Raw genomic sequence first — 27,126 nt, 5'->3', positions numbered from 1 at the left:
GCAGCAAGGGATCTTTTATATGCACCATCCCATAGGCAGGGTAGTACATACCACGGCCTTTGATATACCAGTTGTGGTACAGCTGAGGGAACATGGAGCTGAGGGAACACAGAGCTGAGGGAACACGGAGTTGAGGGAACACGGAGCTGAGGGAACACAGAGCTGAGGGAACACAGAGCTGAGGGAACACGGAGTTGAGGGAACACGCTGAGGGAAAACAGAGCTGAGGGAACATAGAGCTGAGGGAACACAGAGCTGAGGGAACACAGAGCTGATTGAACACAGAGCTGAGGGGACATAGAGCCTTCGGCGACTTGTTTATCTGTTCCGTTTGTTTTTGTTGACATATGTGTTTACATATGTCGTTTATCACCATCCTCGCGTTGGTTTGTACACTCCGACCACCGCGTCGCCTTCGTGGACGAAATACTCCGAATACATCGCAGCTGTAGCACAAGACTGAAAAATTAAAATCAAAAAACAATTTGAAAAAAAAGAAAGGAAAGAAGTGTTTTATTTAACGACACATTCAACGACACCACTAGAGTACATTGATTAATTAATCATCGGCTGTTGGATGTCAAACTCTGACATAGAGTCTTAGAGAAGAAACCCGCTACATTTTTTTCCATTAGTTGCAAGGGATCTTTTATATGCACCATCCCATAGACAGGATAGCACATATCACGGACTTGCACTGGTTGGAACGAAAAAATATGTATATAAAAGAAAGGAATGAAGTGTTTTATTTAACGACACACTCAACACATTAATTTGTTTTTGCTTTTGTTTAACGACACGACTAGAACACATTGATTAATTAATCATCGGCTATTGGATGTTAAACATTGGGTAACTCTGACATATAGTTTTAGAGAGGAAACCCGCTACATGTTTTTCATTAGTAGCAAGGGATCTTTTATATGCACTTCCCCACAGACAGGAAAAACACATACAACGGCCTTTGACCAGCTGTGGTCCCCTGGCTGGAACAAGAAAAACACATACAACGGCCTTTGACCAGCTGTGGTCCCCTGGCTGGAACAAGAAAAACACATACAACGACCTTTGACCAGCTGTGGTCCCCTGGCTGGAACAAGAAAAACACATACAACGGCCTTTGACCAGCTGTGGTCCCCTGGCTGGAACAAGACAAGCTGCCTTTGACCAGCTGTGGTCCCCTGGCTGGAACAAGAAAAACACATACAACGGCCTTTGACCAGCTGTGGTCCCCTGGCTGGAACAAGAAAAACACATACAACGGCCTTTGACCAGTTGTGGTCCCCTGGCTGGAACAAGAAAAACACATACAACGGCCTTTGACCAGCTGTGGTCCCCTGGCTGGAACAAGAAAAACACATACAACGGCCTTTGACCAGTCCCCTGGCTGTGGTCCCCTGGCTGGAACAAGAAAAACACATACAACGGCCTTTGACCAGCTGTGGTCCCCTGGCTGGAACTGGAAGAAAAACACATACAACGGCCTTTGACCAGCTGTGGTCCCCTGGCTGGAACAAGAAAAACACATACAACGGCCTTTGACCCTGTGGTCCCCTGGCTGGAACAAGAAAAACACATACAACGGCCTTTGACCAGCTGTGGTCCCCTGGCTGGAACAAGAAAAAACACATACAACGGCCTTTGACCAGCTGTGGTCCCCTGGCTGGAACAAGAAAAACACATACAACGGCCTTTGACCAGTTGTGGTCCCCTGGCTGGAACAAGAAAAACACATACAACGGCCTTTGACCAGCTGTGGTCCCCTGGCTGGAACAAGAAAAACACATACAACGGCCTTTGACCAGCTTTGGTCCCCTGGCTGGAACAAGAAAAACACCAATCAGTTGAATGGATCCACCGACGTGGTTCGATCCTTCGACGCAAACACCTCAGTCGAGCACTCAACCGACCGAGCTAAATCCCACCCAAAGAACACATTTTAAATTCAGAAACCCTACTTTGTAAACACACCAACGTATTTTTTACCATTAAAGCAGGCGCGTGTGCAGGGATTTGAGCAATGGTGTATGGTGTGTGTATGTGTGTGTGTGTGTGTGTGTGTGTGTATGTGTGTGTGTGTGTGTGTGTATGTGTGTGTGTGTGTGTGTGTATGTGTGTGTGTATGTATGTGTGTATGTGTGTATGTGTGTGTGTATGTGTGTGTGTATGTGTGTGTGTGTATGTGTGTGTGTATGTGTGTGTGTCTGTATGTGTGTGTATGTGTGTGTGTATGTGTGTGTGTCTGTATGTGTGGGTGGGTGTTGTGTGTTGTGTGTGTGAGTGTGTGTGTGTATGTGTGTGGAGTGTGTGTGTATATATGTGTGTGTGTGTGTGTATGTGTGTGTATGTGTGTGTATATATGTGTGTGTCTGTGTGTGTGTCTATGTGTGTGTGTTGTGTGTATGTGTGTTTATGTGTATGTGTGTGTTGTATGTATGTGTATGTGTGTGTTGTGTGTGTGTATGTGTGTGTCTCTATGTGTGTGTGTGTATGCGTGTATGTATGTGTATGTGTGTGTTTGTGTATGTGTGTGTATGTGTGTGTCTCCGTGTGTGTGTGTACGTATATGTGTATGTGTGTGTGTGTGTGTATTTGTGTGTGTATTTGTATGTGTATGTGTGTGTATGTGTGTGTATATGTGTGTGCATGTGTGTATCTGTGTGTGTGTGTATGTGTGTGTGTATGTGTATGTGTGTGTGTATGTATATATGTGTGTGTGTATGTGTGTATATATGTGTATGTGTGTGTATGTGTGTGTATGTGTATATGTGTATGTATGTATGTATGTGTGTATGTATGTGTATGTGTGTGTATGTGTATATGTGTATGTGTGTTTATGTGTGTGTGCATATGTATGTGTGTATGTGTCTGTGTGTGTATGTGTGTGTATGTGTATATGTGTGTGTTTATGTGTGTGTGTGTGTGTGGGGGGGGGGGGGTCTAGACTGTGGCGACCTACGTTTATAGGGTGGTCGAGTGGTGCTTCCCTCAGAAAATATATTCCGAAAAAAGAAAATTTGCTTGAGCAGGGAGGGTTTTCGATTCCTTAAAGCCTCCCACGGCACACGCACCTGTAAAGCAGTTTTTGATACTTGAAGTCAGACATTACTTTATTCTTTATATACTCTTCAGAAAAGTAGGGGAACCTGAAATATTAATGTTAATATATACTATTAGACTGAACATACGTTTTGACCACAGACATCCTAGTAAAGAACGTTCAGGTCTGTTTATCAACACACCGAAACACATTCCATAGTTTGCACATGCATCACGCAGTTGCCCATACACGTGCGTGGGTGTCATTCTCGATTTTGACAATATCCAGGAAGGTCCATTCATCACTGTGAAACATTATTCTGTTGATCATACAGTTGTTATTGGTTTGTTTTTAGTCATTTTTATTGTTTGAATTTTTGAATTTCAAATTTCACTTCTGACCCCAATCGTCCTTCAGGATCTTTGATGGTCATAAAACCTACTGGTTGTAATGTTTGCCCAATTGATTAACTATTATCATATAATCATTCCCCACAGCCATGGGCGTATGTGGACTCTTTGATTTAGGGGCGCTGAAGGGGTTGATTTGCCCGATATTTTACCCAGATAAAAACTGCCCGAATTTCCCCCACTGTTTTGCCCGAATTTGGGGGGGGGGGGGGGCAACTCCCCCCCTCACCCCCCGGGTCGTACGCCCATGCCCACAGCTAATATACCTTACAATTTTGGCAATTGTAAATTCTTATTAGAGTTCCCCTACTTTTTTGAAGAGTATATTAACCATTTCCATACATCTGAAGTGTTTCTGGTCAACCTAGTGTTTCTAATACACCCAAAATGCATTCTCCGAGAGCACCATTTAAACACAATGTACTCACGTGCCATGGGTATATGTAAAGTATCTTTCCAATTGGGTATTTCTCAAAATCCACTTTTCCATTTACGTCTTCCACTTTACCCAACTCCTGGGTCATTCTCACCATTCTGATTAAAATAGAGAAATACACACGAACAACGTCTAGGTCGCGACATAATATTTGTATTAACAATAGAGAAGGAATATATACTGGGCAACAAAAGAAATACGATTTCTTTTAAAATTGTTGTCATTATACAATTACAGTTTGCTTTGTTTAACGACACCACTGGAACACATCGATCAATTAATCATCGGCGATTAGATGTCAATAATTCGGTAGAATGGGCCTAAAATGTTCACAAGACATATAGAGAGGAAACCTGCTGTCGCCACTTCATGGGTTACTCTTTTCGATTAGCAGCAAGGGATCTTTCATATGCACCATCCCACAGACAGGATAGTCCATACCACGGCCTTTGTTATACCAGTTGTGGAGCACTGGCTGGAAAGAGAAATAGCCCAATGGGGTCACCGATGGGAATCGATCCTACACCGACCGCGATTCAAGCGAGGGCCTTACCACTGGACTACGTCGCGCCCCGTGATGACTATGAGTGCATACGTCAATCATGGAGTGTCACCCTAGTACGTTTCCTTAAATGTCAATAAACCTGGTGCCGTGACCTCGATTAATTTACATCTAATTAACAAAGTTGTATTTGATCTACAAAATATCACATACTTTAATTGCATTAATTTTTTTAGATATTATATGATAAATGTATATATGTACACACACACACACACACACACACACACACACACACACATATACATATACATATACATACATACATACATACATATATACACACACATATATATATATATATATATATATATATATATATATATATATTATCTATCTATCTATCTGTATCTCTCTCTCTCTCTCGCTCGCTCGCTCGCTCTCTCTCTCTCTCTCTCTCTCTCTCTCTCTCTCTCTCTCTCTCTCTCTCTCTCTCTCTCTCTCTCTCTCTCTCTCTCTCTCTCTCTCTCTCTCTCTCTCTCTCTCTATATATATATATATATTTTATTATTATATATATATATTTTTTTAACCTTAGGTTAGGCTGATCTTGGAAAGCACAAAATCCATACGGGAGTTGCTGCTGTATCGCAATACCATCATGGCTGAGTCCCAGGAAGCCGCAATCCACCAGTAGATGGTCGCCTGTCGCACTGTGACTGATAACCCGGGTTGCTACTCGGCACGCTATCTCCTCAAAACCACACACCTGCATGAACTGCTGGTTGTAGTCTACGAAACAAAGGAACGGAAGGTCTCTTTAATAATAATAATAATAATAGATTTTTATTTCAGATCAGAGATCCATAGAACATATATAAACATCACATACAAAACTGATTACATAATATACAGCAGCTTGTGCCAGCGATTTACACATACAGATTTGACGTACACAGTTGTACACCACAGGTGGGAAAGTAGGTCGTTTGAAGTTGTTTCGATTCTGCTCTTAGCGAATATGCTGTTGAGCGAAGTAAAGCGCCAAAGCTTTTTACTCGATGACTGACAAACATCTTGCTGGCACTGTATGGTCGTCGTTGTCCGATCATCCATCGATATGCATTATTATAACATATGTTAAGATCCTTCATGGTATCCTGCGTAAATTTCACCCATAATGCACCCGCGTACAAATTACTACAATAACTCACAAATAATTGTGTTTTAACAGATTCTGAACATTTTGCAAATCGCCGCAACAACATGTCTGCACGTACACAAAGGGCTCTATACTGTCGTTTAATGTCTTTATCGTCTTTCATGTTTTTGCATATAATATGACCTAGATATTTATAATTGTCAACAAATTTCAGTACATCACCACACAAATATATCGAAGGCACATTGATCAACTTCAGAGTTTCTGGCTCAATACACATACAAACAGTTTTCATTGTATTATATATAATATCATAATCTTCTGCAAATTTCTCGCAAATCGTTAACATTTTTCTTAATGCAGAAATAGATGGGCAAAGAAGTGACATATCATCAGCAAAACTGAAGTTATTTAGAAACACCCCACCAACATTACACCCAACTGCACATTTTGACAACTGTAGGTTAAGGTCATCAATATATATATTAAATAATAAGGGTGACATTACCCCACCTTGACGGACGCCATTTGTTACATTAAACTTACAGGAAATATATGCACCCCATTTTACACTAAACAATTGGGTTAAATACCATGCTTTGAGAAAGCGAACTACAAAAGTAGACACGCCTTTTTTCAAAAGTGTCATATATAATGTCCAGTGATTTACTCGTTCAAAGGCTTTTTTCGCATCCAAAAAGCAAACATACACAGGACTACCTTGTGAAATGTAAACGTTAATAACTTCCTTAAAAGCAAATAAACACATATCGGTGGATGTCCCACTTTTAAAACCAAACTGATAGTCTGATGTACTCAGGTCTGTTCGTGATAACAGTACATGTTCCATAACTTTTGATATTACAGTTGCTAATGCAATTGGACGGTAATTGCCTTTATCTGTTATGTCTCCGGTTTAGTTTTTCACAATAGGAACAAGAATAACATCTGTCATACTACTAGATACATGTCCGTGTACAAGCATGGCACTGAAACAAACTGATAATAGAACGAATAATTTCTTGGACGCATATTGGAGGTGTTCCGCTGAGAGGCCGTCATTCCCTGCTGATTTCCCACTGCTAAGTTTAAAAACAAACTCCATTACCTCATTGGGATTTACGTTTATTTCAGCAACATAACTTGAATCATTAGCAATATACTCTTCAACATATGCTCGATGATGCTGACCCGTCACAGAATTTAGAAGTTCTTTATAATGTTCTTTAAACAAACCTGCAATATTCTCTTCCCCGGTCACACCATCCACAGTTGTTGCCAATAGAGTTCGTTTATTATTTTCTGTAGAAATATTTTTCCAAAATTCACGAAAGTTCATGTCGGTCAAATTTTGTGCTATAGCATCTGCCTTCATTCTATCGTTCTCATTTTGACACATTCTAAGAGCGTATTTAAACTGCCTACGTGTTTCGTTCATAGTTTCACATATAAGTCCTGTTCTAGGTTTACCATTGTCTCGCCATAACAAGTAGGCCTCTCGAGCAATGAGATGTAGATCTTTTACGTAGTTATTCCACCCAGGCACATTTTTGTGATTGTCACTATTACCTTTAATCAAATGTTGAGATACCAATTTTAATGCATTAACAATTTCATTATATAAACTATCAATACCATGTAGATGACCAGATATATTGCAGTTTGGAGTTTTACAAGAAATTGCATCATTAGGAAAAAAGATTTGAGACAAGGAAATATCTGACTCAGCTCTATACGTTTTTATATCATTAGCAGTACCTTTTGACCAGTTTACAGACGTTCTTGGCAGTATGTGATTTTTGGCTAAATTGCATTTGGTCAAACCGTTCACACTGATGGTGAATTGTAATGGCAGATGATCCCATGGCGCAATGTCATGTAGTATATTTATATTAGTTATTGCATTGTGTGCAGCTGTAGTAGCCAAACAGTGGTCTAGCCATGACGTTGTCGCATGCGCCTCACTAATATATGTGTACGTATCTGTACCTAAAAGAACAGCATCCGATAATATATAACCATGTTCTGAACACATATTATATAATTCAGCACCAAACCTTGACTGCCGCTTAATATTGGCATTCCAATCACCGACTATGTACACATTTGGAGTGTTGGATTCCTCTGATATGGCATGCAATTTTCCAAGGTACGAGACGTAATCCTCCCAATTTTCAGGCGAATCAGTCGGTAAGTAAAGACACAAGATAAGTACTTTCGATGATGCACAATTTAATTCTAATCCTATTATTCTACTATCGTCATATGTACACACATTAACTAAACTGCCGAGTGTCTTCCTCCATAGAATAGCCACTCCACCATATGGACGTCCGGCTAGTAGATTACTGCTAGTATCCATAGCAGATACCCCCTCGAGCATAAAAATCATCGTGTATGTAAGAGAGTTTTGACAAATCATAGTCTGCTAACCAGTGCTCCTGCAACAAACATATATCATTAGCATCACATAATTCATGAATATCTGGCGCCGATGTTTTAAGAGACCCGACAGTTGTATGAGCATATCTTAATTTCTTCTTTCATGATATTTGCTAATGTATTATCACATAAAACTTTCGAACTAAAACTTCTTCTGGCCACACGTTAGGACTCATTAGTTTATCGATATTTTTGGAGTCAACAAGGATTTTAAACGACGAATAAGTGTAATATCGTGTTCTGAGTTTTTCACACCAGACATCAATCCCCAGCACTGACCTTACGTAATCAAGTATGTCCGACTCCTTAGTTCCCGGCGCTAACCTGGTTACGAAAACGGGTACCGGTGTAGATTTGACTCCCCGCAGTGCCGATGACTGTGCGGTTCCTATTACTACCGGCTTTTTTCGCTTCGGACCAACAAACTTAAATCCCTCTGAATCAACACCACTTCTGTGCGGAACAGCTTTTCTTGTTTTCTTTTCTCTATTCAGCTCCATGCCATTAAATGCCAATCCAGCAGCCATATCAGCAAAACTGCGTGCAGTCCCTGTGTGTTGAGACATCTCCCTAGTAACACGAGATAAAGGCTCATCTGGTCGTACTGGGCTCGATTGCCTATTAGGGGTTTTGCAATTTCGTATTAGCTGTTTTGCATGTGTTATGCTGTCATCTAGTTCACCATCTTCCTTTTCTGTTATTACATTTTGGCTTTGTTTCAAGATATTAATGTCGCTAAGTGTGACTGTTTTCGCCTCTAAACCACTGTCGTGTACACAATCGTTCACGGGTGAAGAACTCACAATATCAGTATCTTCATCATTTTCTTGGCTTACATCGACAGCCAACCCCACTGAACATGCACAATCTTTTTTATTCTGGAATGTACTTCGACATATCTCAGCAGTGGCCATCTGGGCTGTTTGCAAAGAGGCAATACTGCCTTTCATTATTTCAAATTCCTTCAAAATAATGTCCATGTCCATATGATTGTAAAGAATTGGCGGCAGTTTATTCAGATTTTTCGCAGCGAAGCATGGTACATCATCTGGTTCAGTGTTATGCAGCAAATTCAAAATATCATGAATGTTATTCTTTTTCTTTTCAACACCCTTTCGTTTTATCATACGTCCACAACTTTCCGTTTTATAGCAAAGGTCAAATAAGATTGTCTTAGCATCCTCAACTTCGTGATCTGTAAAAACATCAGAACACAATTTTACAATGGTATCATGCGGTAATACATCCAGTTTGTTTATTACAAAACAAAGCAGCTCGCTGATAATAACATTGTTTCCAGTAGTACAATGTTTTGGAGATGTCGGCAGTCCACTCCCATGTAACTCAGAACTGACTGGCGTTTTCTGTGGTGTACTTCTGTAGAAACGGCTTGCCGCCAAGTTGAAACCACATGTATTCTCGTCATTAACAACAGTTCTCCAATGTAAAAGTTTGTTTTGTTTTAACGACACCACTAGAACATATTGATTTATTCAATATTGTCTACTGGATGTCCCACAACTGGTCAAAGACCGTGGTATGTGCTTTCTTGTCTGTGGGAAAGTACATATAAAATATCCCTTGCTATTAATAGAAACATGTAGCGGGTTTCCTCTCTAAGACTCTGTGTCTGAGTAATCAAGGTGCTCTAGTGTTGTCGTTAAACAAAACAAGCTTTAACAATCTTTTGACTATTGGATGTCAAATATTTGTTTGGTAAGTTTTGACTTATAGTCTTAGTGGAAACCCTCTATATTGTTTTTCTTTAGTACCACCACGGCTGGAACGAGATTCAAAAATAAACGCCATGGTCAAAACAGTGTATGGCGTATTAGAAAACAAATAGTGCTGTAGCAAATGCTTAAATTCGGGCACAAATTATAGAGATATTCGTGCAAAATGAGCTAACATGAGACCTCTTTACCGTGTAAAATCAATATTAAAACAAATTATCTGTAAGATAGTGATTAAGAGCCCCATCTTTGACATTATCGACATTTTTGGGCCAATAATAATAATAATAAAATAGTAATAATAATAAAAATATCGTTAAGACAAAAAAAAATAACCAAAACAAAACAAAATAAAACAAAATAAAAAGCAATCCCCCGCCCCCCCAAAAAAAAAATGAAAAAAAAAAGAGAAGAAAAAAATAAGAAGCAAAACAAAAATAATAACCAGACAACAGATTTGAAAGTAAGCAGCAACAACAACATACACAACACAAACATAACATACCCAAAATTAATTATTTAGAAAGACAAAACAAACAAGGAACCCCATAAAAGGACAGGCCCATCTTTCTCCGCCTGCTACCGACCACGGTCGGGCTGCTGGTGCTCACTTGCGGTCCCTCCTTCCCCCACACCTTTCCTGTCCTGGACGGAGGAGCCGGCCGAGGTCGGCTCTTGTGCCCAAGACAGGCGTGGGCTACAACAGCTTGCTCTGAATGTGCACGTAAAGCCCTATGACCTGACCTGACTTGACCTCTCTCGAGGTTAAACGCCATAGATGGAAATGGATTGGACACGTCTGCAGAATGCCACTGTTATCCATCCCAAGAGTGGCCGTGCGCTGGACGCCTGGCGGCAAGAGAGTGAGAGGGAGACCCAAGGAGACCTGGAGAAGATCGGTGGAGCGGGAGGTGAAGGCTGTTGGATGGAGTTGGGGCTAGGTGACGCAGCTTGCAACGGACAGAGAACATTGACGTTCTTTGGTGTCGACCTTATGTGTAACCGCACACGAAGAGGATTAAGTAAGAACGTAGAAAAACAAACGCTGTGGTGTAACCATGGAAACAGACTGGAGCTGTGATAAACAAACCAGTATTGCACAAAATTAACAACATATTTGAAAACATTGCAACAGAAGCTTATAAAACTTGCTTTAAAATTTCCTAGATATTTACCCCCCCCAACCCACAGCGCCTTACACTGTGGTTTTACATAATTATATATAAATAATATTTTCATATATACTGTCAAAAATGAAACGCATAGGTGATAGGGAAAGAAGAAAAGTGTTTGCTTTTACAAAATATCGTGTTTTTTGGACAATGTTGCTGAATGACCATGTTTGTTAATGTTCCTGGAATGGGACAGCATGCCCAAATGCACCCTAAAACGAATTTAACGCACGTTGTGCGACAACTGCAGAAAATAGGCGTGAAATGGTCAGATTTTGGCGAATGCACGTGAAACTCGGGGAAAAGATTGGGGTAGTGATGGGTATTTAAAGCTGCAATTATGCCTCATTTCCATTTCGACGTAGACGAGTTACAAGATGCCAAGACTAAGCCTGCCGAATCGAAACATTGCAATAGGTCGCCTCCAGTTAGGTGAATCGCAGTCAGCTGTCGCACGCCACATGAACGTCCATCAGAGCACCATTTCACGTCTCTGGGACAGGTACCAGCAGTTTCAATCAGCTGAAGACTGGTTCAGATGTGGAAGACCTCGCATAACAACTGCAGCACAAGATCGCTACATCCGAGTTCTGCACTTGCATCACCGAACTGCCACAGCAACGAACACTGCTGGACGCACACTTGGTTTGAGAAGGGTGTCTGTGGCCCCATTGGGCTATTTCTCGCTCCAACCAGTGCTCCACAACTGGTGTAACAAAGGTTGTGGTATGTACTGTCCTGTCTGTGGGATGGTGCATTTGAAAGATCCCTTGCTGCTAATCGAAAAGAGTAGCACATGAAGTGGTGACAGCGGGTTTCCTCCCTCAACATCTGTGTGGTCCTTAACCATATGTCTGACGCCATATAACCGTAAATAAAATGTGTCGAGTGCGTCGTTAAATAAAACATTACCTTCCTTCATGTGCGCACCAAAGATGTCGGAAGTTAAGCCCGGTATGAGCGTGCCTGAAACTTTCGTGGTACATCGGCACGGATAAAGAGTTTCACTCACTCACCAAAGAAAATATAGTTTCCCGGGTGGAAGACGGATAATGAGGAGAACACATCCGGCGGATTGATACAAGATGGCGTTGAGCCGACTCCAGTAGTGACACAATCGATTCCTTCTTTGAGAAGTCTGAAAATACAGATTGGTACAGACAGACAGACGGACAGAGAGAGACAGAGATGTACACAAAGAGAGAGAGAGAGAAGAGAGAGAGAGAGAGAGAGAGAGAGAGAGAGAGACAGACAGACAGACAGACAGACAGACAGACAGACAGACAGACATACAGACGGACAGAGAGAGACAGAGAGAGACAGAGAGACAGAGATGGACACAGAGAGAGAGAGAGAGAGAGAGAGAGAGAGAGAGAGACAGAGACAGAGAGAGAGAAATGGAGAGAGAGAGACAGAAAGAGAGAGACGGAGAGACAGAGATGGACACAAAGAGAGAGAGAGAGAGAGAGAGAGAGAGAGAGAGAGAGAGAGATGGAGAGAGAGAGAGAAAGACAGAGAGACAGAGATGGACAGAAAGACAGAGAGAGAGAGATGGACACAGAGAGAGAGAGAGAGAGAGAGAGAGAGAGAGACAGACAGACGGACAGAGAGAGAGAGAGAGAGAGAGAGAGAGAGAGAGAGAGAGAGAGAGAGAGCAAAAGGGCTCAGACACCCTCGACTCCTGTGGTTTCCCGCCTGCATATTACCGTAACACCTCTAAGATCAGGATCATTCCAAGGATTTTATTTGTATGGACGGACAAGACATTCTGGCACATAATAAAGTATATATGTATACTCAACAACAAAAGTTTAGCTATTGTCAAAAGAAAAGACATAACATTTATAAATTAACCTATTTTTATTAATTAGTATTTACATCTGAAATGTTTACCATTTACAAACAACATAAACTCACCAACCTTTGCTTCAACACAACAGGAGGACCTGGTTTTCTTTCACGGTTATTCAACCATGGCAAAAGTAGACGTCATAAAAGATATTTGCTAAACTTTCGTTGTTGAGTATATATATAAATTTAAAGCATACATGCACTTTGACTGACGAATATACGTCCAGAACAATTTCATATCTAGGTGCATATCCAATGGGAGGGGGCGGGCGAGGGCCCTGCGGACACACATTTGTCTTACATTTGGCCAAAAACTAACAAAATATAAAACGAAAGATTCCCAGGTTTTAGCGTAAACCGGTTTCAATTTATGACCTTTCGAAATCGTTTTAATACTTATTTAATTTATTGGTTTAAATTAATATTTATATTTATGTCGTATTCAATATTTTTTGTACGACCCATCTGTATCTATTATAGAATTGATTAAAAGCTCTAAATTAGTACCCTCGCTAATTTCAACTGTCCTTCAGACTGGGAGTTCAGAAATGCTCTATCCTATTGATTATGAAATCATGAGCTTCAAATGTTTGGTAAAGGAGAAATATAAGTGGGGTGTGTTTTTAAGAAACAACATTTTATTGGCTACCTGTTTTTAAGAAACAACCTGTTATTGGCTACATGGTTTTAAAAAACAATATGTTATTGGCTACCTGATTTTAAGAAACAACATTTTATTGGCTACCTGTTTTTAAGAAACAACATTTTATTGGCTACCTGGTTTAAAGAAACAACCTGTTATTGGCTACCTGGTTTAAAAAACAACATGTTATTGACTACCTGTTTTTAAGAAACAACATTTTATTGGCTGTCTCTTCTGCTAACTTCTTCACCTCATCTACTCCTCTACATCTGTACGAGTGGCCGTCATGCGAATAGATGCCCTGGAAACTGGTATACAAGGAAAAACCAACAACAATTAATTATAATAGACAACAACAACACACCACACACACACACACACACACCACACACACCGAGAGAGAGAGAAAGAGAGAGAGAAAGAGAGAGAGAGAGAGAGAGAGAGAGAGAGAGAGAGAGAGAGAGAGAGAGCGAGAGACACACACACACACATGCACGGACACACATACAGACAGACATACACATACACACACACACACACACACACACACACACCGACACACATACGGACACACAGACACAGACACAGATACACACAGGCTTCTCAATATTACGTCATTACACTTGTTATTATACGTGTGTTTTGTATGATTATTATGAACCCAGTTATGTTGAACCATGTAGATAATAAACTAACTTACGTCATCAGCGATACGTACGTCACAGCTATGACGCAACGCTGTCTCTTGCTCTCAACTTACAAACTTATTTTCAATAATAATATCGTTCGAAAATCTTTCATAAAATAATAAATATTGAAAATGTGTACTAAATTGAATACCCAACTCGCTACTCGGCAATACCGTTTGTCTTGTACTCGTGAATTGATGCGTCCTTCTCGATCCTTCGTGGAAGATAATCGATATTGCCTCGTAGCTCGTTAAGTATTCTCTAATTCAACAACAGTATCGTTCGAAAATATTCCATAAAGTGATAAATATTCAAAATAGGTAATAAATAGAATACCCAACTCGCTACTCGGCAATACCGTTTATCTCGCCAAAGGCTCGGGAAGGACAACATCAATTCACAAGTGTAAGATAAACGGCATTGCCGAGTACTCTCTCTCTCTCTCTCTCTCTCTCTCTCTCTCTCTCTCTCTCTCTCTCTCTCTCTATCTATATGTGTGTGTGTGTGTGTGTGTGTGTGTGTGTGTGTGTGTGTGTGTATATGTATGGTCAGCTACCGTGAGATCCTCCCTTTAAAGGTGGGCAAGTTGAACTGTTCAACTGACCTGATATGTTCACTCTCAGCCGCTTCTTTAGCCAACTGCACCGCCTCATCGCTATTCCAGAGTGCCCCCTCTGCAATGCGGACAATATGTTTTTTTTAAAGACATGTTTACATGGATTAAACCCAATATTGTGGGTAGAATGATGACGATACACGGTTAAAACGTAAAAGGTTTCAGGCCAGCTCATTTTGCCCGAATTTGAGGATTTGTTTCAGCCCTGCCTCGTACGCTTTAGCTCGAGTCACCTCCAGCCCTACCCTTTATTGATGTTGATATGTGGGGTAAGGCTGAAGGTGATTCGAGTTACGTACGCTTATGCACACGCGCGCGCGCGCGCGCACACACACACACGCACGCACGCACGCACGCACGCACGCGCGCGCGCGCGCGCGCGCGCGTATGCATGGATGCATACATGCATTCATACATACACTAGACACAATGTCATGGAATCGCCCAATATTTCTCCAAATGCCCATTCGTCTCTGTATTGTGCAAAGATACAGCCTTGATCGCGGATAACAGCTAATTTACACTGTTTTAATTTAACTTACGCATTTTTCTTATTGATGATATAAATTTACTTTTTTTTTTACATCCATTCATTCGATGCGTGCATCCATCCATCCATTCATCAATCCATTTCCCAATGTATATATATATATATGTGTGTGTGTGTATGTGTGTGTGTATGTATGTGTGTGTGCGTGTGTTTATGTATGTATGTATGTATGTGCATGTGTGTGTGCATATGTGTGTATGTGTATGTATATGTGTGTGTGTTTGTATGTGTGTGGGTGTGTGTGTGTATGTATGTATGTATGTATGTATGTGTGTGTGTATGTGTGTGTGTGTTTGTGTGTGTTTGTGTGTGTCTGTTCCTATGTATGTGTGTCTGTCTGTCTGTCTGTCTGTCTGTGTGTGTGTGTGTGTGTGTGTGTGTGTGTGTGTGTGTGTGAATGGCTATGTATGTGTGTATGCGTGTGTATATATATTTATAAGAGTGTGTATAGCTCGAGCGTCCTCTAGCCATGGTCTACATCTCACCTCTGTCATTGCCCGTGTCCACCGCCAGAAACACCGACCACGCCCTGCCGTCTCCTACAGGCGAGTTGTGGAGAGCGCTGATCGCCTCGTGCGAGTCATACAGCAGGTGGAGCTGGCGACTGACCGCCAGTTTTGTACATCTATAACAACAACAACAATAGCTGTACCCCCGGACTCTAGCACTAGCTGTACCCCTGGACTCTAGCAACAACTGTGCCCCCGAACACTAGCAATAGCTGTACCCCCGGACTCTAGCAATAGCTGTACCCCCCGGGGGGAAGAGAGAGAGAGAGAGAGAGAGAGAGAGAGAGAGAGAGAGAGAGAGAGAGAGAGAGAGAGAGAGAGAGAGAGAGAGAGAGAGAATCAAACAATGATACATGTGACAAATATATATGACAGAAAATCTATATGAGAGAGAGAGAGAGAGAGAGAGAGAGAGAGAGAGAGAGAGAGAGAGAGAGAGAGAGAGAGAGAGAGAGAGAGAATGAAACAACAGGATACCTTGGTATGTGATGCGCAGTTATTGGACATCCATACAGAATATCATCAAACCCGTTAGTGGCATAGAATTCTGCTTCCTTCAGTGTGGACACAACAATCCGACTTTTATTCCCTCCTGTCTGGAGTAATGCAAGTTCTCTGCAAATAACTCAGAATTAAATGAGTAAAAAATGTATACAATTTTCCAAGATACGAATAGAGATGTTTATATTAAAGTGAGTGTGCTGCATGTTTTAAGATGTTATCGACTAACAGAGACATTTTGACGACTGTAATTACATAATAAAATATTAGTGGCTGTATATTAAACGTGTTTCTGATCGTTCTAATATTTGTATTAGGTTAAATTTCATTTTATTTTCTAGAAAAGGATTTTTTCGTACGTTCGAAATTATTTGAAGACAAAATTCAGTTTAAGCTTCTTACAAATATTAAGACGACCAGAAACACATTGAATATACAGAAACTGATATTCTAAACAAGAAAATATATTTACTATGTAAGTTTAATCGTAGAAATATTTTATTAGTCTGAAACATCTTACAATGCAGCAAACTCAGGAATATCCCTTTAATATATGTCGCGGTATGGCCACCCTCTATCATTATACGTATTACAATAATACTATTTCCTTATATTTAAGGTTATATGGCGTCGGACATATGGTTGAGGACCACACAGATATTGAGAGAGGAAACCCACTGTCGCCACTTTATGGACTACTCTTTTCGATTACGTGTTTGAAACCCTAGTGGTATATGGACACCAGTTAATAAGTAAGTTTTCGATTAGCAGCAAGGGATCTTTTATATGCACAATTCCACAGACATGATAGTACATAGCACAGCCTTTGTTACACCAGTTGTGAAACACTGGCTGGAACGAGAAATAGCCCAATGGGCCCACCGACAGGAATCGATCCTGGATCGATCGCGCATCAGGCGAGCGTCGTACCACTAACCCACGTCCCGCCGACTGCCTTTTACAAGAGAAGCCTGCTTTGTAGCTTTGACAGGTTAATGATGTTGTTATACTATCAATTTAAATGGCGAGAACAGGAAAGAAGGGATTTTCATTTCTAAATGGGATAAGAGGTTTCCTCATTAACGAAACAAGTCTAGAAGCCTACATTAGAATATGACCTTAAAATAAGGGTATGCTGTAAACATCTGCATGCAAAAAATAGCAAGGGATCTTAAATATACATGCACCATCCCACAGACAGGGCCACGTCCGTCCCGCTTTACCACTGGGCCACGTCCTGCTTTACCACGTCCCGCTTTACCACTGGGCCACGTCCCGCTTTACCACTGGGCTACGTCACGCTTTACCACTGAGCCACGTCCCGCTTTACCACTGAGCCACGTCCCGCTTTACCGCTGGGCTACGTCCCGCTTTACCGCTGGGCTACGTCCCGCTTTACCACTGGGCTACATCCCGCTTTACCACTGGGCTACGCCCCCCCCCCCCCCCCCTCACCTAGTAATGTCAGGGAAAGAAAGGCGAGTTCAGGAGAACAAGCGGCCGCGTTTCGAGCGCATATATAATGACGCTTACACAGTCTTGTGTGTTTTCATGTGCGGTCTCAACTGCACTCCTAGATTCTCGCATCTCTCCAACATACGACTTGCGTTTAGTTTGGCCCGCAGTATATCAACCAGGAAACACGGGGTCGTCAGCTCGGCGATGGTTGGAGGATAATCTTGTGACATCATCACTCTAAATAAATCATAAATTGTAAAAATGCGCTAATTAGTGCAGGGTATGCCGCTACCCCCTCCCCCAACACACACTACACTTGTGTAAAATGTTTAGTGGCCTACTTTAGAGATCTAGAAACAATAAAGTTGCAATTTTTCCAAACACGAAGTGTGGCCTACCAAAGTCAAAGTTTGTTTTGTTTAACAACACCACTAGAGCACATTCATTTATTAATCATCATGTATTGGATGTTAAACATTTACTAATTCTGAAACGTTGTGTAAAAGAGGAAACCAGCAACATTTTCCCATTTATAGCAAGGGATCATTTTGATTCTAGAAATTTGGACGAAGGGGCCCAATAATGCCTGTCACAAATGCATCGTAAGTGGGTAAGATGCCCGTAGACTTACAACATACCGTTAGAGACAACTCTAAAAATCTCACATGGATAAATATTAAATATGCCACCGTCAGAGGTGTAACTGGGAAAGAAGAGTCTAGCGGCTTTCACACAGAACGTCACAGTTTTCATAAGGTTTTCACACAGAACGTCACATTTTTCACAAGGTTTTCACACAGAACATCACAGTTTCATAAGGTTTTCACACAGAACGTCACAGTTTTCACAAGGCTTTCACACAGAACGTCACAGTTTTCACAAGGTTTTCACAAAGAACGTCAGTTTTCATACGGTTTTCACGGAACGTCACAGTTTTCATAAGGTTTTCACACAGAACGTCACAGTTTTCATAAGGCTTTCACACAGAACGTCACAGTTTTCATACGGTTTTCACAAAGAACGTCACAGTTTTCATACGGTTTTCACACAGAACGTCGCAGTTTTCACAAGGCTTTCACACAGAACGTCGCAGTTTTCACAAGGTTTTCACACAGAACGTCGCAGTTTTCACAAGGCTTTCACACAGGACTTCAGTTTTCATAAGGTTTTCACACAGAACGTCACAGTTTTCATACGGTTTTCACACAGAACGTCACAGTTTTCATAAGGTTTTCACACAGAACTTCACAGTTTTCATAAGGCTTTCACACAGAACTTCACAGTTTTCATAAATAAGCAATGCAGAGAACAGATTCTTCAAGTTAAATTTTAGCTTCTTGGTTTCACTTCATCAGGGTCTATGATCTTTTAATATAAGACTCCATCATATGCGGAATGGAAAAAGCATACCTGAGATGGTGGAACTTTCAATCCGGGACGAGGCTTGTCAAATCCCAGGTGGAAATTTCGATCCGGGACGAGGCTTGCCGAATCCCAGGGTCAAATCTTTACACCACCAAGGGTGTATTTTTTTTCTATCCCACATGACGACATACGATGGAGTCGTATAATTATCTCATAGCTTTCTTTCATGAGATTGTTCTGTGCTATATACCCACGGATGAGAGAAATGATCCTCTTCCTTTCTCTACGGGTGCTCTATATAGCTGGTATACCACAGATCGTGGTATGTCCGTTCTGGGAATGTACATAATACAAGATTTTCGTAAAATCATCGTGATTGGCTTATTAATCATCGGCTATTTGGTCATTGTGACGAATAGTTTTATAAAGTAAAGTTTGTTTTGTTTAACGACACCACTAGGGCACATTAATTTATTAATCATCGGTTACTGGATGTCAAACATTTGGTAATTTTGATATAATAATCTTTGAGAGGAAACCCGCTACATTTTTTCATTAATAGCAAGGGATCTTTAATAATTATGCACGGTGCATGGTGCACGGGATGGAACGAGAAATAGCCCAATGGTCCCACCGACAAGGGTCGACCCTAGACTGATCACGCATCAGGCGAGCGCTTTACGACAGGGCGACGTCCCGCTCCACAGAGGTGGAAGAACCATCTAGACCCGACCAGTTTCCGGTGCCTCCTTTTGTTGTCGCTGCGCCGCCACAACGAGATGCTAAGTGGGGAAGTCAGTGTACCGGAACCGACCCTGACGGTCACCCAAGACTCCACTTTGACTATCGTGTGTGAAACGCTGTTGTCGAGGGATAAACGGCCACAAACCACAATTATTTACGCTATATGTTTCTATGTGTTATAAGGTGTATACTACTAAATCAAATCCCATAGATGACAAGAGTAACATATGCGGATAAATCTCCTACATGCAGCGTATCAATGGACATAAACACAACGGATATAAATACTACCACCCCTCAACCTTGAAGTGAATCAGAAAAATGGGGGGTCAAGCTGCTCATTTCAGAGATAACGGATAGCGTCTATAACACAATTTAAATACTGGTACTTTTTTTGTTTTACAGGTACCCAATACATGTTTCAAGCACAAGGCTACTTGACACAGTGGCACTAGATGAAATGAAACTGCATACATTTTTTGTCCAGATGAAACTATTTTTTTTTTAACAACCAACACATTCACATTTATCACCAATCACAGGACTTGTGATGTTAACTTCTCTATCAAATGTTCGGTGCACTTCAAACTTTGACCCAGTCGGAAGTTATTTGGTTTAGTACTACTTAAGGCACTTTTATTAATCTATATATATATATTTTTTTTTTAAATGCACCATTGGCTACCTGGAGGCAAAATACTCTGAAAGGGACACCCCCTGTTGTCCAGTTTCTTCCTCCAGGACATTGGATTACACCCCCTGTTACGGATTACCCAGGGGAGTGGCAGTCCTCTTAAGGACGAGCACCTGACAGTGGATCATGGAAGCAATCCCAATTTTGCCTAGCATCCTCTCGACTCTATCTTGTACAGAGATACGATTTTGATATGGGAATACAGTTTTGTCGTCCACATTCATAAAAACATACCCACTAAACCTGGCCGACGTGCACCTATTTTACACACAAACAACTAGTACTATATTTCCTTGGGTTGGAATTACCACAAAAAATGCAATTATTAATAACAAGTTACACAATCTAATTAAAATTAGCTCCACTGGTTAATTACTATTACCTGTGGATCTAACAGCACCCCGTTGGACCTCATGTCCAGTTGATCTTTCATTCGACCAATCAAAACCTTACTTGCAAAATCATGCCAGTGATTTGATCTTGGTTTTTTCCTGCTCATATACAACGAAGGTTTCGAGCATGTTTATCCCGAGTCCCGTCTCTGGATGCCAGTGGCCTGACTCGGGCCAGTGATTTGAAAACATTCGGGATTATGCCGAGGATATATGAAATGATTCGGGTGAATTACGAAGTACGCCGGAAACTAATTTCAATATTACATTTTATATAAAATTCGTTTCATAAAAAAACAAACAAAAAACCCCCCACAAAACAAACCGTGATGGTTTAGCATTAAAATCTGTTTATACTAGTATACAATCCAGAGTTTATTACTGCACCCCCCCCTGTTTTTTAATGTTGACATAGACCAACAAGTTCTCCTATTGCATAAATGGTCTCGCCCGATATTTTTAGCACTTGTATGCTCCCGAATAACGCTATAAAAGGCGAAGTGTAATTGGTCGATATTTAAATTGTTATTTATAGATGAAATGTCACCTGGACATGGGAGTCCACGCAATGCTGTTACATCTACTGGTAGACCAGTAGAGCTAATTTTAATCAGATTGCAAGTTACACCTTTGCAAACTTCAGTTTAACAATTGCCATTTCAAAGTTGTCTGCCATAAAATGAGCACAGTCAAACAGCTGTAGCAATCTACTTACTTATGCAGATATATTTCCGGATTTTGGTCAACCAAATGTGAAGATAACTAGATCTTACTAATGTTCATTTCATTTCAGCTTATTTTTGTGTTTATATCCAATTAAGGTTCAATCACGCTGTCCTGGGCACACACTTCAGCTATCTGGGATGTCTGTCCTGAACAGTGGGATAGTTGTTAGTTGTTAGTGATAAAGAAGAGGGTGTAGTTGTCTTACACCAACCCACTGAGTCGTTAAAACTCGCTCTGGGTGGGAGCCGGTACCGGGCTGCGATTCATGTACTTACCAGCCTTATGTCCGATGGGTTAACCTCGAGTTCGGTTCTTACTAATAAACGTGTTGTAACTACTAAATGTCGCATAACTCTGATCTGTGGCCACGCAGTGCGTCAGATGTGACTTCCCAGACAATAGACAGACAGACAATTGGTTTATCTAACTGCGCCGAAGTCATGAAGACCCATACCATCAGTGGAAGTCAGATACGCGGTCACTGCTATCAGTGTTAAAAATTAACATGAAAACCATGGTCGCCAGCAGAGCCAGTTGAAGAAAAATCTTACTGGCCCTTCTCAAATTCAACTAGCCCTCCAATTTTCACATTCAAATTTAACTGCACAGCCAAATTCAAAACTAGAATGTTCTTTGTTGACTAATAACCATCTGCTCATAGACCGTTTGCTTCAAAAGGAAACCGATGAATTGGCATGTAACTTCATAATGAATAAAGTTAAAATTCATATAAAAACATGTTAAAAAGTTTTAAACCCATAACTCAAATAACGAACGCTTTTTGAAAAAAGAAATTCAGTATAAATAAAAATGTTTCTTTACAAATTACCATTAAATTATACACATTAAATCTCTTTTTAATATGGGGGTGAAGACAAACTACTAGAACAGCCAAGGTATTTAGCTTGACTACCATTGTCGCTGAAGTAAAAAAATAAAAAAATAATGCAGTACAAAGAGAATAAAGGTAGAACTGCGCGTATATGAACTAGTCTGGGATGGCAGTCCTCTTTGTTGCGATGCCAGAGGGATGAAATAAATTTTGTGGCGATGCAAGAGGGATAACATTTCCTTGGGAGTGGCCAATCTAATTAAAATTAGCTCCACTATTACATGTGGATCTAAAGACAGCCAGTTGGAGCTCATGTCCACCAATCAAAACCTTACTTGCAGAATCCTGCCAGTGATTTAAAAATAATTTGAAAACATTCCGAATTATCCTGAGGGTATACGACATGTTTCGTGTGAATTACGAATGCCTTAAAACATGTTTTATTTTATAAAATAAATAATTTGTAATGTAAAACTGAAGACTGATTTAGTTTTTTAAATTTTATAAATAAATAAATAATTTTTGATGTAAAATTGAAGACTGATAACCCACCCCGTACGTATTGGTATGGTTCGCTGTACTGCAGCCACTAAAATAGACTCGCCCGATATTTTTAGAATTTGTATGCTCCCAAATAACGTTATAAAAGGCGAAGTGTGATTGGTCAATATTTAAATTATTATTTACAGACGAAATGTTACCTGGACATTGGGGACTACGCAGTGTTGTTAGTTTTAAATCACTGGCAGGATTCTGCAAGTACGGTTTTGATTGGTGGACATGAGCTCCAACTGGCTGTCTTTAGATCCACATGTAATAGTGGAGCTAATTTTAATTAGATTGGGGAGTGGCTGTCCTCATACAGACGAAGCACGCACACGTTTAATTTGGATATTGTAAATTCTAGTAGGCTACTAATAAAATATCGAAAGAATCGAAAGAAAGATAAATCTGTGACAAAAACAAAAGCACCAAAAACCCCCAAGAAAAAAACAACATTTTACCAAAATATATGATGTATCGAAAATATCGAAAGAAAAATAAATCTGTGACAAAAATAAAACCACACAACCCCCTCAAGAAAAAACAACATTTTACCAAAATATATGATGTATCATATTACAAAGCTAAAAAACGTACTTATTGTTTATTACAGTAACATTTGGACGGTTATGTCATGTATGTCTTGGTGTCACTTTAGATCTGATCTGTTCTTATTTCATGCAAATCGCTTAAACATAAAACAATATGGAAAACGACAATCAATTGACTGACCTTTGAAATAAGCCCTGTAGTAATGGAAAATGTAATTGGCATTTTTATCTGCGCGCATGTACTGTTGTTAGTGTGATTTAAAACTACAAGATAATTTTTATTTCAATCTAATTAAAATTAGCTCCACTGTTACATGTGGATCTAAAGACAGCCAGTTGGAGCTCATGTCCACCAATCAAAACCTTACTTGCAGAATCCTGCCAGTGATTTAAAACTAACAACACTGCGTAGTCCCCAATGTCCAGGTAACATTTCGTCTGTAAATAATAATTTAAATATCGACCAATCACACTTCGCCTTTTATAACGTTATTGGGAGTATACAAATTCTAAAAATATCGGGCGAGTCTATTTTAGTGGCCGCAGTACAGCGAACCATACCAATACGTACGGGGTGGGTTATCAGTCTTCAGTTTTACATTAAAAATTATTTATTTATTTATAAAATAAAACAAAACTAAATCAGTCTTCAGTTTTACATTACAAATTATTTATTTTATAAAATAAAACATGTTTTAAGGCATTCGTAATTCACACGAAACATGTCGTATACCCTCAGGATAATTCGGAATGTTTTCAAATTATTTTTAAATCACTGGCAGGATTCTGCAAGTAAGGTTTTGATTGGTGGACATGAGCTCCAACTGGCTGTCTTTAGATCCACATGTAATAGTGGAGCTAATTTTAATTAGATTGTTTTTATTTTGTCCTAGAATAATGTAAAGTAATTAAATATGGTTCCGTTTTACTATAACATTGGATAACAATTGTCAAATAGCTCTACTAGATAATTATGGCGTATTCAATCCATTGCAATAAACAGACGACTTCTAGATTTAAAAAATATATGCAATGTCTTCGATTCGTTTTGAGCTATTTTCAACCCTGCTAATATATAAACAAAAATAATTAACATACGACTGGGTCAAAGTTCGAGGTGCACACACGGTAAAACTAAACTAAATAACATTCGGCTGGGTGAAAGTCCGAGGTGCACACAAGGTAGCGCTAACCAAATAACATCCGGCTGTGTTAAAGTAAACAAGGTAGCACTGAACTATATAATATCCGACTGGGTCAAAGTCCGAGGTGCAAACAAGGTAGCGCTTTAGAGAATAACTAACGAGCTACGAGGAACTACGAGGAATGTTCGTATCGTAAAAAAATATTTGAAGTTCGTAGTAATAGTTTGACCGATGAATGGAATCATGAATGAACAAAAAGTAGTCCCGGCAGTATGTAATTGCCAATCAAATCTTGTCTTTTTAAAGCCAGCCAATCAGTGACTGTAGAAGCAATCTGCACACTGTGCAGAGATCGAAAAAATATTACCCCGTATATTTGAGCCCATATGGGTAATAAAACCAAATAACATCCGCCTGTGTTAAAGTAAACAAGGTAGCACTGAACTAAATAACATCCGGCTGGGTCAAAGTCCGAGGTGCACACAAGGTAGCGCTAACCAAATAACATCCGTCTGTGTTACGGTAAACAAGGTAGCACTAAACTAAATAACATACGGCTGGGTCAAAGTTCAAGGTGCACCCCAACTTTTAATAGAGCAGTTAATACAACCAGTCCTGATTTTGGTAATGAATCTGGCAATACATGGATACAATTTTATTTCATCTACATGTAGTACCGCTGTGTCAAGTAGACTTGTGCCTGAAACATGTTCCGGGTACCCGTAAAACTAAATACTACATTTCTATGTTAACATTAATTTTTTTTTTTTTAAATCCGGTTATATCGAAAATGAGCCATGACAGGTCCCACTTCAGTTAAAGGGACAGACCCTAGTTTTTAAACACTTAAGGCATAATTTTAACAATTATAGCCGTTTATGATCACTGAAATCAAACACTACTTATATTTTATTGTTTAGATTATCCATTTCCATACAAACGAAGTGTTTCTGGTCATACTGGTCTTTCTAATACCACAAAATGCATTTTTCATATTTTTAAAAACGCACGTGCGTCTGAGAAGTAACGGTTATGTAGTCGCGTTTTAGTCTATTTTTAAGGGTATTTCAAACTCACTGGTTCTGACACTCTGTTGCATCCAAATTTGTACAGGTTTGTAAATTAACCAATTGCCCATTGTTTTAGGGTTGAAACTAGGGTCTAGGTGAAAAATATACCTTAGTGTTTAAAAACTAGGGTCTGTCGCTTTAATACTAGGGGGGCGGGGAGGTTGGAGTATTCATATGTATGGATCATGGTGTTTTTAATCACATACATTAACATTGTCGCCAACCTGAGACCTTTTAACCATGTATTTCCATCATTCTAACCTCAAAATTAGTTGTAACCCATGTAAAAATGTATAGAGATTCGTTTGCAGCCCTATAGATCTGTTTGGTAGTAATGCTAATATGAATAAATGTTGTTATGCAGATTCGGACATATTTTTTTAATTCGAGCAAAAACCAGCTGCCCCCCCCCCCCCCCCGCCCCCCTACAAAAATGATAGCCCGCACGCCTATGCCAGGTTCCCCCTGCCCCCCCCCCCCTCCGTCTCGTACGCTTTTGGCCCGTGGTTTATTTACTTGATGTAAGCAGACCACGGCTAGTGAACACTCGGCCTATCGTATGGTCAGTTAAAATTTGTTTTGTTTAACGACACCACTAGAGCACATTGATTTAATAATCATCGGCAGATACCACGGCCTTTGATATATCAGTCGTGGTGCACTGGCTGGAACGAGAAATAGCCCAATGGGCCCACCGACGGGAATCGATCCCAAACCGACCGCGCAGCAAGCGAGTGCCTTACCACTGGGCTACGTCCCGCCCCCCGCCCCCCCCCCCCCCACACTTTACGGTCGGAGTACTCGAGCTAAAACTATCGCATACCCTTCACCACAGCACCTTGAGGAATCCCCAAAACACTCACCTATAGTAGTAGTCGTTTAGTTGCAGACGTCAGCTTATTATTCAGCTGGGTGACTTGGTGATCTGAATAATATGCTCGAGGTTCAAGGACTTTTGCTGAACAAAGCACAGCGCAGACCATACTACAGGTTGTACTATACCAAATAAAATGCCATAGGCGACCATGTTAACATTTGTGTTTAAAAACTCTACAGTAAAGTACACTTATAACAAACATGCATAAAACGAACTGATCGTAAAGTCCCGTTTTATCTCCATATACATTAATAACCAACTTGTGAACATATATACAATCAGCTACTGCTATAACTAACTATTATGTTCCCTTCCGGTTCGTTATAAGAGTACGTTACTGTATATGCACTATATCCACAAAACTATGACCAACAAGTATCAGTACTACAATCGCCAATTCAAAGTATTAAGTAAACAAAATGGTACCTTTCATGACTAATTGTCGGCATAACCAGATGTTTTACACAAAATTT

The 27,126-nt window shown here is 40.2% G+C and overlaps 1 protein-coding gene across 1 annotated transcript; it reads right to left on the bottom strand.

Annotated features, from left to right (window-relative positions):
• Window positions 1-26,754, bottom strand: LOC121387543 (D-threo-3-hydroxyaspartate dehydratase-like). Its single transcript, XM_041518697.1, has 10 exons — window positions 26,640-26,754; window positions 17,790-17,951; window positions 16,233-16,370; window positions 15,732-15,871; window positions 14,685-14,754; window positions 13,589-13,699; window positions 11,914-12,035; window positions 4,982-5,180; window positions 3,879-3,984; window positions 1-459 (listed from the first exon to the last, which is right to left on the bottom strand). The coding sequence occupies exons 2-10, from the start codon at window positions 17,945-17,947 to the stop codon at window positions 370-372; spliced, it is 1,134 nt and encodes a 377-aa protein (XP_041374631.1). The 5' UTR covers window positions 17,948-17,951; window positions 26,640-26,754; the 3' UTR covers window positions 1-369.
• Between the last annotated feature and the right edge of the window lie 372 nt (window positions 26,755-27,126).

Source organism: Gigantopelta aegis, chromosome 13, assembly GCF_016097555.1.
Source record: "Gigantopelta aegis isolate Gae_Host chromosome 13, Gae_host_genome, whole genome shotgun sequence".
Taxonomy (NCBI): domain Eukaryota; kingdom Metazoa; phylum Mollusca; class Gastropoda; order Neomphalida; family Peltospiridae; genus Gigantopelta; species Gigantopelta aegis.
The sequence above is the reverse complement of the archived record's forward strand: the minus strand, read 5'-3'. Positions and strand labels throughout refer to the sequence as shown.

Bases quoted from the DNA above. Each gene is read 5' to 3' on its own strand.
- LOC121387543 (XM_041518697.1), bottom strand. From the start codon at position 17,947: ATGATGTCACAAGATTATCCTCCAACCATCGCCGAGCTGACGACCCCG. The intron at 13,700-14,684 runs GTCAGTTGAACA...CTTGTATACCAG, and splicing joins GCTGAGAGTGAACATATCAG to TTTCCAGGGCATCTATTCGC. The intron at 460-3,878 runs GTGAGTACATTG...TTAATTTTTCAG, and splicing joins TTTACATATACCCATGGCAC to TCTTGTGCTACAGCTGCGAT.